At 34.6% G+C, this 20,508-nt stretch overlaps 1 protein-coding gene across 9 annotated transcripts in view; it reads left to right on the plus strand.

Moving 5' to 3' along the window:
• ATRNL1 (attractin like 1) overlaps window positions 1–20,508 on the plus strand; it is a 520,660-nt gene that overhangs the window by 278,782 nt on the left and 221,370 nt on the right. For 7 of the 9 annotated variants that reach the window (XM_074907807.1, XM_074907805.1, XM_074907804.1 and 4 more), the window contains one exon: window positions 8,352–8,430. In XM_074907807.1, the coding sequence (XP_074763908.1) occupies window positions 8,352–8,430 (79 nt within the window). Of the gene's footprint in view, window positions 1–8,351; window positions 8,431–9,990; window positions 10,028–20,508 lie in introns of all 9 variants that reach the window. The other 2 variants (XM_074907810.1, XM_074907811.1) reach the window with 1 other exon arrangement.

Raw genomic sequence — 20,508 nt, forward strand, 5'->3', positions numbered from 1 at the left:
CTCAGGAGCTATTGCTTTGTTAAAAGAATAGGTGCAGGAAAAAATTTGACTCAGAATGGGACATAGATCTAGGCTGATGGAAAAAACCTGCCATATTTAAGCATGTGCAACACTAAAATATATGAAGCTGAAGGGGGAGAGGTTGCAGCTATTAGCTGATCTGTTCCAGAAAATGGAGTGTGGGGTGCAGTCAGCGTATGGAGCTGCTGGTGCTGCTATCATTTCTCATGACTAGCAAGAATAACAGAAGGACATTCCTGTGTCACCTAGACGGTGATGCTGGCTTGCTAGGCAGTGTGTTTCCCTGGCTGTGGCAGCCAGAGCTCTTAGACCAGGAAACAAGCAGTACTGGCTGGTATGTCTTTGTTCCCCAGAGTCAGTCAAGATTTATTTCCCTGACCCCACACACTGCATTACCATAGACTGGAAGCTGCACATCCTACTCCAATGCTAGCCAAGAATACTTTCCTCTACGTCTTTTCACACTTTAATTTGGAACTGTGACACTTCATTCCCAGAATCGTTCAGAATTGCTAATCGTTGAAATATTCCTACTTATAACAGTGTTTGCAAAACTGTGAGTCAAAGCAATTTAATTAATAATTAAAAACATAAAAAAAATTATACCACTCTCATACATATCAGACTTCTAATATTATGTTTACAATGCTTTGCACTTCAGATAATCCTGTTGAAATCTTTGAAGCTGCTTGTCATGTGTATATTAGTTAACACAAGTAAGGATGGCTGAACCTAGCACATCATAATCAAAAACACAATGTTCTTGTCAAGTGCAATGAAAGAAATCAATTGCTGTGACAATAATTGCTATTCGAAGACATGATTTTAGAAAAATAATTGTTCAATTATTTTTATTTTAGAATTATGCTTGCTTTATAACATATCAATTAAAATGTGCTCTATTTGCCAATAAAAAGATAGTAAATAATATGTCAGAAAAACAGTTCTTGGAAAAACAGTGTGTATGATCTCTTAGGAAACATTTGCAATATTAAGTTAAAAATGTTAACTTAGATATGAGGCTTGTTTTCTTTGCATGTATCTACATTAAAAATATTTGTCACTGTTGGTTTTTTTTACTAATATTTTTGTTCATATTTAAAAAATCCATAGTTAGTATGGAGAAACATTAATACAGTGTAGGATCACTGTTAAGATTACTGTTTAGTGAAGTGTACATTTGTGTGTTCTTGACAAAGTGAGATCAATGGGCAAGAGGTTTAAGATCTAGAGGAATATATAACTATTTTCTCACTCAGCACAGCAAGGTTTAAGTAATTAAGCAATAGTTGACTTGATGGCCCAACTCATTTTCAGAAAAAGAATTGGGAGGAGTTTTTAAAATATGTATAAGTATACACATGTGGGCAGTCAGTGAGACTTCTATGCACCTAAATAACTGTATGGAAGTAATCTTTGGGTGCTTAGGTCTATTAGTAAGCAGTGTGGACAAATAGGAGATCATCCATTGAGTAAAATGGTGCTGAGGACCTGACATACACACCACATGCATCTTGTAATTTTTTCAGTTTTGACTAGCTCTAGTTTAGCTCCATGGACTGAAAGCCCATTTGTGTCTGGAGTGTTCATTGCACATCTTCCAGTTCAGCTTCTGCATCATGAGCTCCAAGGATGCTCCGCAGTCCGAGCAAAGCACAGCAGTGGTGACAATCAGGGAAGTCTTTCAAAAGCCCGCTCACAATCCACACGAAACCAGCCATGCAGGCATTCCCTTGGGAATCTGAGGACGTGCCTGCCACGCATTTGAGTATGGTGACCGTATGACATGCTGGTGTGGTGCTGTGGTCAAGCTGACCAAGTATGGGTTTTCTTGTGAGTTGTTAGAACAGTCTTGACAAACTGTGCTGCACAGATATGCTGCTCCCAAGGTGGGCTTAACTGGTGATACCTTAGGGACTTGGTGCCATGCTCAGCTGTGCAGAGCTACTGCACTTTGTGCCCTGTCATAAGATGAGTAAATGTGATGGGTGCTTGAAGTAGAATCCTACAAAATTTTTAATTTTAATAGAATTCAAAGTATACCAGATTTAAGATAAATTTTGAAAAAGTTTTTTTGTTTCATCCAATATGGAAGTCTATACTGAATTATTATGCAAATTAGTGGCTTAAGCAAAATCACAGAAACAACAATTATTCATTTATGAATGTTTACAGTTTAATTTCTCTTTGCATGTTAAATAATAAGAGAATGAGAAAAGAAATAGCAAAGGATAGAACATTTTATTTTGTTCTGTTTACCTTCCATTTACAATATAGGTCCTTAAAATATTTATATTTAATTCATGAAATAGTTCATTTTACATTACTGCAAAAATAAGTAAATGATTTCAGTTTAGCTCAAGTACTCTTTTGATACGATATCTAACTTATAGGCATTAATATGTAATGAAAAAAGAAAAGAATTTGATGGTGTGTTTATAATGCATTTATAGAGCTTAAGGCACAAATGTGTCATTAATTCTTCTAGTCCAACCATACTGACCACTAAATTTCACAGATTTTCCTTTGTATTTATCTCTGCAGTTTGAGTTTCCTTAAAGATGATGTACAGGTTTTGTTTTAATTTGCACATACCATGCAGCAACACATCCACTAATTGTCTTTACAGTTTTCAGTCTACCTCCTAAACACATACAAAAAAAAAATTTCTCAGTTATGAGAAACACTGCCCTCTCACTCCTCACCCAGGTCTGTGAACTGCACTAAATATGTCTAAATATGACCTCTGTAAGTTAAAAATTTACTCTGTATATTGCAAAATAGTTATGCAGGCAGTAATTATTCCTTGCAGTTTTCTTTTTCTGTGTTCTATTAAATCGGTATTTCTCTTTTCTTACTACTCAGAGCCCTTCTGGGAAGGTCATCTGCCTAGCCTAGACTTTACTGCTACAACCTGTTGTTCTCTTGCAGCCCTTTCTTGGCCATTTTCCTCTGCACTGGACATAAACTACTTATGCTCAAATCTTCTTCCTCTTCAGTTCATCCATTCTCCAATTGTTTATTGTCTCTTACTTAGTATTAAGACGATGACTTTCAATCAGCCTGTAATACGTGCCACTATTAATGAATTGCTCAGTTTCAAGCATGTTTTTTAGTGTTTCTTCCTATTTTGTTCCACATGGTTTGAAGGGGCAACTGTGCAAAGCTATGTCATTATCCTCTGGCAGATGATTTCTTTGTTCCAGCAACTACAAAATCCTAATAAGGCTTGGCCTGCTGTGGTTTTAAGTGTATCTTAGCATGATAATTGTCTTATTGAGAAGATTTACATTTATAAGTGCAGAATATAACTTGCTCTGTACTCTGGGTCAGCATTTCATAAGCCATCTGCATTGCAAAGGCAGCTATCTGTTTATTCGGGTGTCATTCAGAGTCTCAGCTAGAGACTCAGAAATGGTGGACCAAATCTATGACCATGGGGATGAGTCTGTGTAAGCACATTTATTTTTGGTACTCACTGTTTACATCCATCCATTTTCTGTATCTTAGATTATCTGGTCATTGCATCATAGTAAAATCTTCTTTTTTTCAGTATATGTAATGTTATTTTATATACAGAAAATACATAATAATAATGTCTGAGTATAATTCAAATGTGTCTCCTTCCAGCCATTGTTTCTTACCATGTATTGCTGTGCTAGATGAATGAGGGCCTTGGTATTTTCTCCCCATGGAAATTTGTACTCACTGTAGGCAAGTCACCACTTGATCTTTCTGAAAAGTTAAATGATTGAGCTTCTTGCATCAATGTCAGTAAAAGATTTTCTCCAACCTTCAAATATTTTTTGTGATTCTTCTTTCTATTCTCTCCATGCTTCCAACCTCCTTTAAAAAAACCCACAAACACCAGAACTTCAAGAACAAGTCCAATAGCATCTGTTTTGGCAATACTTTGTAGAGTGATAAATTCATCTGCCAAGTGCTGATTACTACTGCACACCTGAGTATTTAAGGTTGTTTTAACCTTTTTTGCTTCATCATCCCATCAGCAATTCATACTGAGTTGGTCATTCTCACTGATCTCTAAATTATTTTGGGAATTGCTTCATTACAAGGGGAATATATATCCTTTGCTCTGTAAGTGAGGCCTGGATTCCTTATCCTCATAAATATAACTTAGCAGTGATTGTGTTTAAAAACATTAAATAATTGCTGAAATAGCTACAATTGACCAATTGGTACACTGTGTGAATTCTTTGTCCTCCTTACTATTAACAAATTTTTTTCAGTCTTTGTGTCACACATAGACCTCTCCACTATTATATGTCAGTCTTGTCAAACCAGACTGGATCTAATGCTCTGGGAACCTTGCAAACCCATCTAGAAATTTCTGATGTTGGTCCCCTTCTGGAAATTTCTTTTTTAGCCGTCAGGTGACCAATTTTTAATTCATTTATTATGCACTGCACTGATCTCTGTTTTGCCACGCTGTTTGTGATTGTGCTTTCTTTTCTCGTATCTGTCACAAGAAGGAGCTAGGAAGTATACTGAGGGATTGGACAGCATCCATCTGTGCTTGTCCTGCTGTTACACTGTTTCCTTATGATGTTAATATCTTTATCATGTCTCACTTCCACTCCCTATTATTTCAAAACTGAAAAGAGCTTATTTCTACTACCGTTACCTTCCCCTAGCCCAGTTGACTGTATTCCTTTATACCTTTTAAGTTCAACATAGTTTTTTTGAGATGAGATGGTGGGTGCTTCAAGATACAGACATACTATGGATTTATGCACTGGCGTCTGAATACTTTCTGTTTTGCTCTTTATTCCTTTTTTAATCTCTCTTAACATCCTATTTGCTGTTTTGAGTGCCACTAAACATTCAGTTGGTACGTTCAAAGAACTATCTGCAATGACTTCAAGACCATTTTCTTGAGTGGTAATTGCTAATTTAGAACCTATCATTGTGTATTTGTAGCTAGTTTTGTTTTTTTCTTGTATACATTGCTTTCAGTTCATTGGCACTGAATTTCATTCTCTTATTTTATTGCCAAGTCTTTCAATGTTGTGAGATCCTTTGCAGTCAGCTTTAATTTTTATTGCCCTAAATAAACCAAGGCTATTATCTCACCCTGGTCTGGAACCAGGTTAGTTTGACAAAATCTATTTTCCATGTCTTGTTTCTCTTCATTAACGTGAATTTTGATACTTTTTTCCTTCTGATTATTTATATTTTAAAAAAAACAGAGAAGAAAGTAAAATATTTCTTGTTTACTTGCCAATAAAATATCATACAAAAGTGTTAAAGTGTTAAGTAAACAATTCACATTATCAATGCTGTAGTTTGCAGTGATTTATTTTATCAGTGTGTCTTTGAAAAACTCATTTCTGATTTTGACTTTGCATGTAAACTAAACAATATTTTGACTGATGACACGAAAGTTCAGTGTGTGACCCAGCTCCATTGATGTACAATGTACAGAGTACAGAAGCAATTTATACAAAGTTTTTCAGCCAGAGCGCTCTCTTTTTTTTTTTTTTTTTCTTCTTCTACTATCTTAAGAGAATTGTTCCAGAAATTAATAAAAGTGAAGGACATAATTTTCTAAGGAAAGAGATCCAGTTCCTGGTCATAATGAAGCAATCACACAGTGCAAAGCTCTCTTAGTTTCTTGTGTCCATCTCTCCTGAATGTATTCATCTTTTTCCAATTCCAGGAGCTTTGAGTTCATAATTTTAAACAGACTTGCTGATGTTTCCCTAATTTAGTTGTTTTGGAAGGACTATAGAGGAGGATAAGAGTGAGGTGGCTTACCCTTACTTCATGCACAGCATGTTAATTTATAGCAGGATGTCAGTACTCTGTTGCCCCTAAGCATCTGTTGCAGTTACTAGCTAGACAATACAGTATATGGTAGGGAAAACATTTCTGGGAAATAATATTTGTAAGCAACTATTGGTTTAAAAAAAATAAAAGATGTTGCTGCAAAAGTGGATATATTCTGGTGGTCAGTGGTTTTTTTTTGTTCTGCATTTCCTTAGACACCAAGTATAAATTCACAGTCAATTTGTACTTGCTTTCAAAGGAGTCTGGAGAAAGGGAGACAGCCAAAGACAAATTTTAAAAAGTGAAATCAGTACATCAACTGGAGTAACGCATTAAACAAAACGATGAATGTTCTCTGATGATAAGTTTCTGTCATAACATTCTTTGTGCTACTTAGATATTTTGTTGTAAAAAAGTTTTAAGAGAAACTCTTCTAGTAAGAAATACTCTGTCAATAGTGTATCAATTAAAATGTTCTTACTGTGTTAGTTCCTTTCAGTGAAGACCCATGTAGACAGATGGTTTACACTGAGATTCATTAAAGTGTAAGGTTGAGATTTCTCTTTTGAATTCCCTGAGGTTCTTGAACTAGCACTTGCCCTCTCACATCCTTTTATTACATATCCTTGACTCTTCCAACAATTTTCTATTGGCAGAATGGTTCTTAGATATGCTGAACTGTTCTGGTCCATTGATCAGAACCAATCAAAAGTCCAAGTACCTTTGTTTTTTAAAGGATCTGTGCCAAGAACCAATAAAAGCTCAAATAAGTTTTTAAATTGGCCCTAGAAGGAGAGAGGAAGAATATATCTTGCTTTCCATAAAAATCCCTAAGTCCCAAAGAGCATTAAAAAACTGCAAACAAAATCCTGGTGGTTGATATTGACTGTTAAGAGGAAAGTCAAACTTTGCATCTATAAACAGATCCTTTTACCAGTTTTTCCTTTCAGGTTCAGAACAATCAGCCTTCTTGCAGGTAAACAGACGGAATTAAGTCTCTTAAGTAGAAACCCAAGCTGTTTGTTTGAGCATCCTATGTCCAAACCACTTTATATATTTGGTACTTTTGTCCTTCAAACTTGGCCCCACTCTGTCAGGCTTTCTCACGGGTGTTCAGAGAAAAGCTGATAAAAAAGTTTTGAAAGCTTGTAGTGAAAAGTTTTAAGTGAATAAGATTCTGATAGAAGCCATATCAATTTGTATTACTTTAACTATCAAGGAAAGCTTGTGTTAAGGAGACTGACTTTTGAACATACTCAGAGTAATGGTACTTTTTGTTGTCAAATATTTGGTGGTGCAGATTCTGTTGCTTGCAGACCAAGGAATGATTGGGCACTTTCATGCCATTACCTTAATAGTGACATTAAACTACAGTTGCCCTAAACAGGTTTCTAATACTCTTCATATTATGGGTAAAAATTGAACGTCGTGAGCTGTTACTTCTGAAAATGTATCTTCTAGGTCATTTCAGTTCTGTTTAAAGCATGATATAGGGAGGCATTGCTGTTACTGCTTGGATAATTATTATATTTTGCATTTATGCACAGTACTCCTCTGAACTATATTACTTCAGGGAATTGTTTCTATTTCCCGTATTAAAGAATACATTTTGAAGCTTTTTGACAAAATATACAGATGACTAGTATAATTCAGTAGTCATAGGCTTGTATTAATTGAAAACACTGTGTACAGCAGATGTGCTAACATGACTGAAAGTTCTTCACACAGCTGGAAAACCCGGATACTTTTATGGAAAACTGTCTAAAAAATTAAAAGGTCTTCTGACTGCTTACATTAGGTGAACAACTTTAGAAGCTTTTACCAGTATACAAAATTCACTAAAAGAGGTTGAGAATTCAGTGATCTTCCTACCAAAATCCTTTATGGACTAAATGTTACAAATACAAAAATATTGGAGCAAGAGAGAAGGTATATGCTCTCATTGTGAACTGCAGAATTTAATAGTTTTGATTTTTTTTTTTTCTTCTTCTGTAATGTTCTTTGAGACTTTAATGTTCTTTGGTATGTTTTTCCTGGGCAATTTACCATGGAAATACTCAATTTGGTAAAACAAACCTATTGTCATGTTCAAACCTGGTTTTTCAAACTAATTATACTCCTTGCATAGTTATCATTCCTACATCCCAGAAAATTATCCCAAATTCACAAACTGAGAGAAGTATAAATTGGTATCAATTTTTGCTGTAATTCACCCTCTTTTCCATCTACTAAATGCAGTACATATTTGTTGAGACTGTGGTGGGTATATCGATGGTTGCAATAGAACTTATCCCATGCTAATGAAGAGAGTGATAGCATTTTATGGAGACAACCACAGCATCAGAGGTGTGCATTCTCTTTTCACTTTGAACTTGGACGGTTGACTGTATTTGTCATCCTGGTAGAGTTTAGTTTTCGTCTATTTTTGTGGGGTTTTTTTCCACAATTAAATGTATTTTTGTTACCTTTGATACCCTAAAAACTTAAGTTTTTTCAGACCATTATGTTACAATTATTATTTTTTTTTTTTGTAATTACAGTTGTTTCTTATCCTTACTGCTGGTAGCCGCTGTCGTTTGGAAAATCAAACAAACCTGTTGGGCTTCTCGACGGAGAGAGGTATCAATAACTTTAAGATTATTGTAGTAGTTTTATCTTTTAGAATAAGTTGAGAGCTTTGATGAACAATCACACTTCCATTTTCCACTGTGTACACAATTTAAATATCCCTCTAAACATTTTTATTTACCCTGGACTTTTTATGCCGAAGAAGAAAATTTTTCTTCTTCCTCCTGTCAAGAATTAAACAAATTGCAGCACTAGGTTGCAGAACGCTAAATTTTCTTTACGGTGAGATATTTGGAATGGAATGGAATGGAATATTTCAGTTGGAAGGGACCTACAAAGATCATCTAGCCTGACCACTTCAGGGCTGACTAAAAGTTAAAAAATGTTAAGCGGCATTGTCCAAATGCCTCTTAAACATTCACAGGCTTGAGGCACTGACCACCTCCCTGGAAAGCCTGTTTCAGTGTTTGACCATGCTCTCCGTAAAGAAATGCTTCCTAATGTCCAGCCTAAGCCTCCCCTGGAGAACCTTTGAACCATTCCCATGTGTCCTATCACTGGATCAGGGAGAAGAGATCAGCACCTCCCTCATCACTTCCCTCCTCAGGAAGCTGTAGAGAGCAATGAGGAAACCCCTCAGGCTCCTTTTCTCCAAACTAGACAGGCCCAGAGTCCATAGCCACTCCTCACAGGACACGCCTTCCAGCCCCTTCACCATCTTTGTTGCCCTCCTCTGGATGCATTCAAGGACCTTCACATCCTTCCTAAATTGTGGGTCCCAGAACTGCACACAGTGTTCAAGGTGAGGCTGCACCAACACTGAATACAGCGGGATAATCACCTCTCCTGACCAGCTGGTTATTCTGTTTAATGTATCTCAATACTCTCAGTAATCTCAAAATAATAGTGCAAAATGTTGGTAAGTTGAGCGAACACAGAATCATACGGTAGCATCTCAAACTTCCTAGGAAGCTATTTGATACTGTGCTTAGGCTGTGTTGTTTTCTACAATCATTGGAACTTAGAGTAGAAGACAACCCTCTCTGCAGAGAGCTTATACTTATTTTTTAATTATCTTTTTTTTTTTAAATTTTTTTTTAATCTAAGAAAAATTCTGTCTCCATTAGTATCAGTAGTTCTGCCATTAAAACCATAGCACAATTGAAGCTCTTCAATAAATATTCGTACATAAATCACCTTATTCTTTTGTTGTCTCAATCATTATATCTGTGTTGGAAAATTTGGCTTAAATATTTGTTCTTACCTTTTAACAAATTATTAAATTTAGATTATATTAAATGTAGGTTATGTATACTACTACATGTATATAGCATTATTCAGATAATGTATGCCGATAGTTGTCACCTTTCATTTTGTATACTGATAGTTATATTTTATTTTGTTCTCATAAATAAGATATATAATTTTTAGACATTGATTTTTTTCTCTTGAAGCTTCTGCTTTTGATATTTTTTGGAAACACCACTTGCTTAATGGTAGTGTAATCTAGATTTAAAGAAAAAAACTCAATTCTAATTAATTGTTTCTCAGTATACTGGCACTATGAATGTTTAAGTAACTTTTTTTTTTTTTTTTTTTTTTTTGGCGTAGATCTACAGTGAATTTATATATGCTTTAAAAGTGCCAGGTAACTAGCACTTACAATTTTCCTTCACTGAAATCATAGCATACTAATGCCCAGGTTTAGCTCTGAACTGCTGTTACAAAGAAAAATGTATATTATTGTAGTTATTTAGCTACTTTTTTATTTGGATGAATTGTGTTATTCTCCCTCTAAGGGCATAAATACAGATGAAAGTTACTTTAAACTACAGTATTCTATTCAACTTACTAATATTTTGTTTGAATTTGTCTCAATACTTAACTCATCAATAGTTCTGTGCCAAATTGTGTTGTGTTGGAATGTAGCAATTACTTTGATTTCATTTCTCATGTTAATGTTTGTATTATTGACATGTTTAAGAACAGATATGAACATATGAGTTTACCAGTTGAGGTGATCTAGTCTGTTTTCCATGGTTACTCTCCTGGATGTTTGAAATACAGTATTTTTAATGTAGTCTGTAGGCATCATCCTATAAAGAACACATTCTCACGTTAAAAATTTTTACAGTTTTCCAAGTTTTACATTCCTAATGTCATCAAAAGCATTTCTGAGACTGCATGAAAGCTCATATAAACTGGCTGATAAATGCAACATAAACATAAATCAGCTTCTTTAGAAGAGCAAAATAGAAAGTCTTACTTGGCAACTGGATTAAGTTCCATGCTGAATTCTGATCCCTAGTTTTCCTTGAATATAACTAAAGTTAGTTGTCACTCATTCAGAAATGTTCCTTGTTTAATTTAAAAACTACATGAGTATATATTTTTTCCTATTTTAAATGAGTTGGGAAAGAGTACCTAGAGTGTGGTAACATTTTGAGTTGTAAATGTTTAAGCAAATCTCCTTTATTTTCAATCTGCTATTGAACATCAACAGCAGTTTATGTCAAATACAAGTTTTCGATAACATTCCATGTAATATTTTCCTTTACTCTAGATCAGAGAACTTGTTTTTATAGGTAGCATATTTTGCAAGGTTTTGGGATGAAGTGCTACAAATAAATTTTATGAACAACATACAAATAGAAGGCAATCTATTGTTGAAAATAATTCTGAAGTACCTACTTTTAAAGCCCATTTAGCAGATGAGCTCTTGATTTCTTATCATTCTTGAACGACAGGAATGTTTGGCTCTTTAGGTGTTACCTTCAATATGGACACAGGCTACAGTAAGAAGTGAAAAATAACAAGAACACAGATATGAAAAAGCATGCTGTTAATAGCATCCATTTATTGTTCATCTCAGTCTGTTTTCCCCTAGAGGAGGAGAAACTTTATTATCCAGTTCTTGTGTTCTTTTACTAATGAATTTTATCAGGCTGTTGAGGTAAGAAAATACTTTTTTAAAGTTTTTGTAGACCTGTATATGTAGCTGAAAATTCAGAACTTTGTCATTTTTTATCTTCTGACTTTAATGCTAGGCTAAACTGGGTCATTCTTGATTCCAAATTGAATGTAGCATGTCCTAAATCCAGTACAAAGTAAGAGCAAGTTGTTTGCATTGTATAGTGAGGATGTCTCAATTTTCCCATGAATTTAGGGATTTTCTCTCCAGTTCCTTTCGTAAGTCATTGTTCATTGAGCAAATATTTGCTTTCCACTGGTCAGAGCACTGCCCAAACCTTACCGAGCAATTCATTTGAATTTAGGCTCTGTTATACGTACAGGTAAGAAACTATTATATATACATATATATGAAAATAAATAAATAAATTGTATCTCCCAAAGACTTCATCTGATATCTGTCAACACTGTGTTGAACTTCACTTTTCCCATATCTATTATTCTTTTGATTTAATTAGTTGAAATCATTTTTCCCTAAGCCAAGTCCTTGAGTTTTGGTAATTTTTTTTACTCATACTAACAGTTCTCATCTTTTTCCTACTTTCATTTCTGCCTCTTAAGATACACTTTATCTAAGGCTTTTTGAACATCTATATTTATACTTTAACTCCTGGCTGAGCTTCTCTTCTTTCTTGCCTTCTGAAAGGGCAAGAAACAGCAGATAGACTCTCTGTCACCTTATACCATCAAAGTTATCCACCTTTTGCATTGCAAGAAAATGGAAAGTATCATTCTTTTAGTTCATAGTTCCAAAAAGATCAATGAAACTTTGAGCAGAAGAACATGAACAACCTCCTGCCTGGCATCCCTTGACACCTTCCTCCACCCATCCCTCCCATAGATTCGTGATATTTTAAAAAAGGTTTTAAGGAAGACTGAAGTAGTGAAATATTGCTCATCTGAGAAGCTTGATCCTTGAAAGGGATAATAAAGAATATGATGATGATTTCCAAAGCATTATTCTTATGGCACTATGTTTCTTGAGAAAAAGAAGGAATTTAGAACATTCTTGTGGGTACCAAACCTCGAATTCCTGCTAACAGAGCAGGATAACATTTGCAGGTAAGCATGGAGATCCATGCAGGAGTAGACAAAGAGCAAAACTTAAAGGAGTTTCTAAGTATTGCAAAGTTTAGGAGCAGCAAAGCATTTCTACAAGTCTTATACTACATAGAAAGATCAGATATGTACTGTAGGTTTTAATCTCTCATCCTTCTTTTTCCTCTAAAGACTCACAAATCTTTCTACCGGTACCTTTCTTGGTGAAATTTCACTTATTAGTTCACTGAATGAAAAACTGAGAGCTGTCATTTTCTCCCAAAAGATTTGTTAGGCCTCTTGTATTTTATATCCAGAATTCACCCAAGAGCCCATCCATGAAGTTTCAATCTGATTCTGTTTTCCTTCTTTATTTAAAAAAAAAAAAAAAAAAAAAAAAAGAAAAGATGTATCACCCAGATTTACTAAATAAGAAAATTGAAGAAAATAGTATTTGTTGTCTCTGCATATTTCATATCTAAAGTATTCATTCAATCTTCTGTGGAGAATGGGTACAAGAGAATCTGTTCATAGATCATTTTACTGAAAAACTTGATATGTTGCCTGCCAGTTTTGAAGTGACTCAAAGATTTTGTCTCATGAACTTCTGATTGAAAGGCACCACACTGCAGATAAAATCTGCATGCAAATACTTTCTTATTAATAGCATGCTGAACTTTTATTTTTGCTGTCAAGATTATGCTGAGGTCACTAACAAACTCATACAGATGTAAATATAAACTACACATCTTCTACTTGAGATATTTTAGCAAAGTGTTTGTCCTTCACAAGGTAAAACAGTTGCTGCTCAGATACCTTGTACTGTTCATTCAACCAGATGTTTTAAAGAATTGTTACCTTTAATCCAAATGCATGCAATCACTGATGTACATACAGAAGTACTCTTCCTCCCCTCATATAGACACACACATTTGTGTGCCAATGTGTGTCGTGTCATAATATAGAATCACAGAATTATAGAGTTGTTTTGTTTGGAAGGGACTTTTAAAGGTCATCCAGTCCAACCCCCCTGCAATGAGCAGGGACATCTTCAACTAAATCAGGTTTGTCAGAGCCCTGTCCAACCTGGCCTTGAGAGTTTCCAGGGATGGGGCATCTAACAGGGCAACCTGTTCCAGTGTTTCACCGCTCTCATTGTAAAAAATTCTTCCTTATATCTAGTCTGAAATATACATTCCTGTATATTGAATCAGTCAATTAGTTAAAATGCAGTTTTACATCTTTTCTTATGGAAATCTTTTTTACATATTGTTATAATTACACACTAGAAAGAGCTTGCACGTTCTCAAAAAGATGACTTAGAATCTTATTTCCTCATGTAATACACTATAATTCTCTTGAGCAATGAGGAAGTAATGCATGATTGCACATTTATGTAAAAATGTTTGAAAGCATGGTATTATATGTGTAAAGTGCTTGCCTAACTTTAAAGGTTAATATCATTCCTTTATTAGAATTTTCATATTTATATATAGCATTTCATTATACAGTCAGCTGTGCACCATTTGCCTGTCTGAAAGAATAGCAGATACAAGCATAAAAACATGGAATTATAGAGAATGCTTGCTTTATACAGTGTGTGGGTACCACACAACTTACTGCTTCATTTTATTAAATAAGCCTATATTTGTTTAAAAAAAAAATCCCACCTTTCTAGCCTTAATTTTAATATCAAGGTAGTTATATTATCCTGAATATTCAAAGATCTTAAAAACACACAGATGAAACTGAAATAGACTACTTCTTAATAGCAGTAACAATTCATGTAATAGCCTTAGGCTCATTTCTATGGTAACCCTAATAAGAACAAGAAAGTTCAGTTATGTTGATAGCACTAATGAATGTAGACAACATGTGAATTTTCAACTAGAGCTTTTTTACTTTTTATTGCAATGACACTTGTATTTTTAAAGCATTCTTTTTAGAAAAGGCAATAATGGCTTTGGTGTGTATAATACTGTTTATGGAATACAACATGTTTAGTTTAGCAGCATTAATATGCATAGAATAGGGAGTATTCTTGAACAACAACCAAAGGAGAAAAAGGAATATTTTGGGTCATATCTATGTTTTAATGTGGGCAAGGAACCGCCAATAGTAGATATAAGGAAACCAAGAAATATTAATACATATAATTAAAGTACCCCAGTGAGTAATACTATTCATGTGTGTAGGTGTCTACAGGATTATATGGTTTACATTTAAAAGCTGTTAACCTCACAGACAGACACTTTTCTTTTTTGGTGGCTTCTTGTCTGTTGCTTAGCAAATATCTTACACATCTATATGTTCTTATTCATAGACTGTGTGAGTAATCCTACTGAAGTCAAAGGATCTATTCATAGGACCGGAATCTCAACTTGTTATATTGCTCAAGCTCTTCTGAAATCAGTTGAGCTATGACTGCTTATTTCAAATGTGGATCTAGTTTTATTGAGGATAACTGGGGCATTTATTTTAGGCTGAAGATTTCTGCATTCTCTCCAACCTAAAATTTAGATTCCTCTCTGAATGAACCTTTCAAGTGATGTGCCTAGTTCGTTGACACTAGATCTTGTCTCAGGACTCCCTCTGCAGTCAGTGTATGAGGCACCTCCAAATGGCAACTCACCTCACCCAGTTTTCACAGTGTTCACTTATATACTCTGATACTTGTGGGGGGCTGATTTGTTAATGATATAAATAAACCAATGAGTCAAATCTCCTATACTGGGATTTAATATTTGCTTTAATTTTATAAAATTGAAGTTGTATTTATAATGCTGTCACTTAATAAAAATTAGCATCTGATTGATTCCTTTATTAGCACTGCTCACATCATGTTTATTCTCTGTAAAGAGAAGTATTAAATGGTACCAGTGACAGACTGAATATTATATTGGAAAGATTGCGGTGTGAGTTAAACAAAGTTGATCAAATGCGGGTATCTCAAAATATTATACAGTGTTAAGAGTTTCATGAACATTTATCATAAGAGTAGGGTTATGAGATTGAAGAGCCCATCTAGTTATTGGCATCTGTGTGTCTCCTGCCAGAGACATTTTGCTCAGGATGTAATCTGAGCTGTCTTGTGTCAACTCTGTGTATGAATTGCCATCTTCAGTAGGAACTCACCATGACCTGACTGCATGGAGTTGACCCAAGTTGTATCTGGGCCTGACAGTTCTGTGTCCTCTGTGTGGAGGCAGAGATGTGTTGGAATAGTATTATGGTATGTAGACTGGAGGAAATTAACTATACTAAGAAAATCACTGGAGAGGCAGAGAAAAAACAGAAGCCAAATTATGCATCAAGTGAAAAAATTCCTTTGAAAACACTACATGTAGAGAATGGAAACCTTGAAACATGGGTTGAATATGTTGTAAGGTAAAAAGTAGTGATCTTGTTTCCTTTGCAGACCTTCCCTTTCACAAGCTTATCAGTTCCATCTTAAAATCATCCTTTCCAAAGAAGAATTGAAGAACATTATATTACACTATATGTTACATTGTCTCTTGAAGTTGTCCTTTTTTAAAACTCGTATAGGTAAATAATTTTCTTATATACTGTACTACCATATTCTTTGGCAGGATAATTGGCAAGATAATTTCCCCCCCCCCCTTTTTTTTTTTTTTAATTAATGCTGAAAAATAATTGTAAGTTGGAAGTAGAGAGACAAAGCTTTGCCTTTTCTGGTGACCAAGTTTGGAACAGAAACAAAGCCAAATCAGCTATCCAAAGATGCGTACCTGAGCTATGAAAATTCATTCCTACCTCTATTACCTCGTCTTTTTTTTTTTTTTTTTTCTTAAAGTAAGTACATATAAACGGGTTTTTTTAAAACAAGTACATGTAAAAGACACTGGAAACCAGTGTGTGTGTGCAGATAAAACACCTACTTTTACCTAACGCAAAGCATTTGTGAAAGCTTGCTAACAGATCTGTCTCTTCATTGCACAAAAATTCAGAAGGTAAAGAAGATAACAGATGACAATATATTTTGCAAGGAAAATTGTGGGCTACTTCTTTTTCCTAAAAAAATAAATAAATGAGAGAAAACACAAATTAAGTAGGTGTTTTAATTGTATATACATATGACCAGGAGAAGAAAATTGTTCTCTGTTCTTAATAATCAAAGTTCCTTCTTACATTTGCATAGTGTCATTAGCCTGAAGAATCCTAAAAGGCAATAATCAAAACAAATTAATTTCATTTTAAGTGATTCCTGGGTGTATGTATAGGGAAAGGTTGGATGTAGTTATTAGTGCTGATAACATTACTTTAAAATTAACAGTTGTAGTATTCTGTTCAGTAGAATTTATCATCAAAGTCAAGCTTTCTAAATATTAGTATAAAATACTGCTGGAGATAATACTATGTTATAATGGACTATATTAATTCTTGCTGTCTATCACAGATCTGGTTAAATCTTGCAAGTGTACTAGGTCAAGCTTTCAAGCTTGTAACAGAAGGTGAAAATTAATGCTATTTAAGAGAAAGAGGGTATTGACCAAAATGAAAAAGACTGCCTGAGGCAAGTGGCCACTTGGCAGGACCTAAAGAGCCTTTGAGCTGTATGAGCTGAGAGGTTTCCATGGGACTAGTTGTAAACATAAGAGCATTAGGAGAATTTTTAACAAACTACCTGTCAGCAAGAAGCAGCAGAGAGGGAGAAAGGCAATCCTTAGTGGGGCCCTGGGAAGAAGCCAGATAACTTCTTTTGAATTTCTGAGAAGAAAAGTTGCTTGGATTTGTTTCCACACTGTTAAATGAATGAGTATGGTGAATATGTTCTTTGTAAATAAAGAGGATTGCACAAAAATAGATGATTCATTTTTTCTCTTAACAAAAACTAAAGAGCAGGTGTTGAATATGGGCCCAGAGTGGTAAGACTCTTTTCTACATTTGTATTTCTCTGTATTTGCAGTATTGTGTCAATTTTTTGTCCCCTATGAAAACACAAACAAACCTCACATTCCCCAAATCCCTGTAAGAATGTGAGTGGATTTAGGTGCAAACAGCAAAAATGCTTAGAGACTTGGAAGTACCCTGCTATGAAGAGAGAGTGAAAAGGTTTGAGGGTTTACAGTAAGACTTCTTTGAGGGAAATGTAAATACTCTTCTTTAGTTCCTCCTTAGATTTCCTCAGATCTGGGAGGAATTTTAGTGGCACTGGGTAGATAAATTTGGCCCAGGTAAGTCACCTGCAACAGGTCAGAATTGTCCTTCCTCCAAATAGCAGGGAACAACTCAAAGTCCAAGCCTAGAAGACAGATATAGTTCCTCTCTCTTATTCTGCTCCTCCTTTCTAACTGAAGTTCTCTTTATTTGCACTTGAATGTTAATCAATCACGTTTTCTAAAAGTTATTAAATCATGCTAACAATAACTTTGATTACTTGTAATGTATGGAACATTTGCTACTGGTCTATAGACAGTTGATGTCAGTATTACTGATGTTCTTCTACAAATATATCTGCTTCCACAAACATCCAACTTCTTCAAAATGTATTGATTTTTTTTTTCCCCGAGCTGGTTTTTAGGTGCATTTCTGTATGTGTGAAACAGAATAACAGTAAAGATGGATTAATAATGAATAAATGAATAATGCCGGAATCTATTCCAAAATGTTTGCTTTTCTGTTTACCTGGCATGGATTTCTAAAACAACCTCATTGGCCTTTTTCCTCTCTTAATGTTAGTGTTGATAATATGCACAATATTCTTTCTTTCTTTAAAAAAAATTTTTTGAAGGCACTGAAGTTTCTTGTGTATGGACAACTCCCTGCTAAGGTCAGAGCTTTAATAATTTTCAATGCAAAGTAAATGCCATGATCAATGCAACTGGAAATTAGTTAACTTCACCAACTTATATTTTCAGTGTCTGCAGTATTAATGGGTTTACTCTCTCAGCAGAATGTGTTCAGTGCCATAACTATCAGTATTGTTGCTGTCAAGAAACTCAGTGGGGAACTTCTCCACTTCCTGTAGATATTTTCACATACCAACATTCATTGGTGTCATCCCTCTGAGCAAACGGTGGCTGTGCAGTTCATCTGGGCACCTTCTAGACTTCTCCCCCTTCTCTGGGTAGAAGGGAAATAATGGTGACAAAATTTGCATATATATGCTTATTTCTTGAGGAACCTGCACATACAAAGTAACAGTGGAACCTTAGGCTGAAAAAAGAAAAAAAAAAAACAACAACAACAACAAAAAAAAAAAACCCAACACAAAAATCCGTTAGAAGAAAGCATTGGGTGTATGACACAGTCTACAAAAAGGTAGTTAGTCTTTCTCAAGGATATAATAATGCAATATTTATCCTTTCTGGAGCTATAGTTTTTATTGGTCCAACAGTTGACAAACAATAGTTGAGAGTTAGGGTGACCTGATATAAACTAAGCTCATTACATTCATTTTCAACAAATAATTAATAATTAACATAACCTTTGGCTTTCCTTTTATCTTCAAGTATTGACAGAAGTCGCATAAAAACATACTATATGTGGGAAAAATGCTTTGAAATGCAAAATTTAATTAAAATTAATGTAATGTTATTTTAGGACAGTTGTATAGTAGCAAAAGTATACTATAGGGAATATGAATTTTTGAACAGACCATTATTTTTATCCATTTATACAAAAGTTTATCAATTATTTTTATCAATTTATACACAAGTAATTCTGGAAAGCTGAATACCATTTGATATTTTGGTTGGAATTTATTGGATTAAGTGCACCATGGCAGTTAAATTGTAATGTCAGTAAATTACTCTAGACTGCTTTAACTGTCAGTTGACTCACATGTAATTAACAAAAATGAAACCACAGTGAACCCTGTAGCTTGAGCTTTTTTGGTTTTCTGTGATGCACATACATTTTGAAAGTCCCAGTTTCCCAGTTAAACTTATCATATCTAAATAGCTGTAGTTTCTTTGGTTTTTATATTTGTGCAACCATGGACAGAAACTACCGGAGGAGTAAGGCAGGGAATAGCATGTTCCAACCAGAGGTTTGGCTTTGGAAGAGAGTCATGTACTTCCTGGTGTTAGGGTGACCTTGTGCAAATTGCTTTGCTGTCTGGGCCATCAGTTTCCCCATCTGTTGAATGGAATCAGTTGTACAGGTCTTCCTTACATGCTTTTTATTAAAGATGCTGTTGCTATTAATTGGAGGAGCCTATTTTCATGAACATTTTGCTTTATTCCCTGATAATCCTCTTTTTGTCCCTAGGCAATTTCTTTAGGCATCTGTCCATTTAAATAGGAAAAGAGACTGAAATGAACACTGGATTGCTCTCTTAATTTTTGTCTGGGTACATTGATACTAATCGGAGATACAAACGTTGTGAAATACAGTCTGGTATTTTAATGTGTTATATTTAAGACATATTTCAATATTTGATAAAATACATTATGAAAGTATTAAATATATCTCATGTATTTCATTTTCAGGTTAATTAAAACCAATCACCCATTTCTTAGGGTTTTATGCATTCTGTGTTCAATGATGTACAATACTGATTCTGCATTACTTTTTACCTACCATAATAATTTATGCCTTCAGGAAGTTAAGGAATAATATTTCCAGAACAATGGGTGCATGTTACAAAAATACCATACCCATGTGTATGTGACCCACATGCAAGTATCAGACAAACCGTATTTTGACTTAATACCTTAACAGTGTCCATTAATAATATTCCTGGACTTGTCCTCTTCCTCATTCACATGGAAAGCAAGTCCAAATTGTAAATGTTGTTAATGACTAAATCAACCATGTATGAAATGTCCCAGTTTCACCTCTGGTTAGAACATCCAGTATAAGGTAAGCTCATCATAGAAAACAATGAACATAAATCATTTTGGTAGAAAGCAAAGGAAAGAGGAGCCAGAGAATTGCGGTGTGTAAATTCCCAGAAACATCCAAGAAAAATGAAGCTGTTTGTAAGCACCTATGGAAAAAAAAAAAAAAAAAAAAAGATTAAAAGCCTAGATATTTTTTCATGAACCAAATCATATGCAAAGAACATGCTTTACTTCCAAGGTAAAATAACAGTCCTTTTGAATGGAGGAGAAAGCATCTGATGCTTGTACAATTTGGCCTTATAAAGGCTTTAAA

This window comes from Athene noctua, chromosome 5 (assembly GCF_965140245.1).
Source record: "Athene noctua chromosome 5, bAthNoc1.hap1.1, whole genome shotgun sequence".
NCBI lineage: Eukaryota > Metazoa > Chordata > Aves > Strigiformes > Strigidae > Athene > Athene noctua.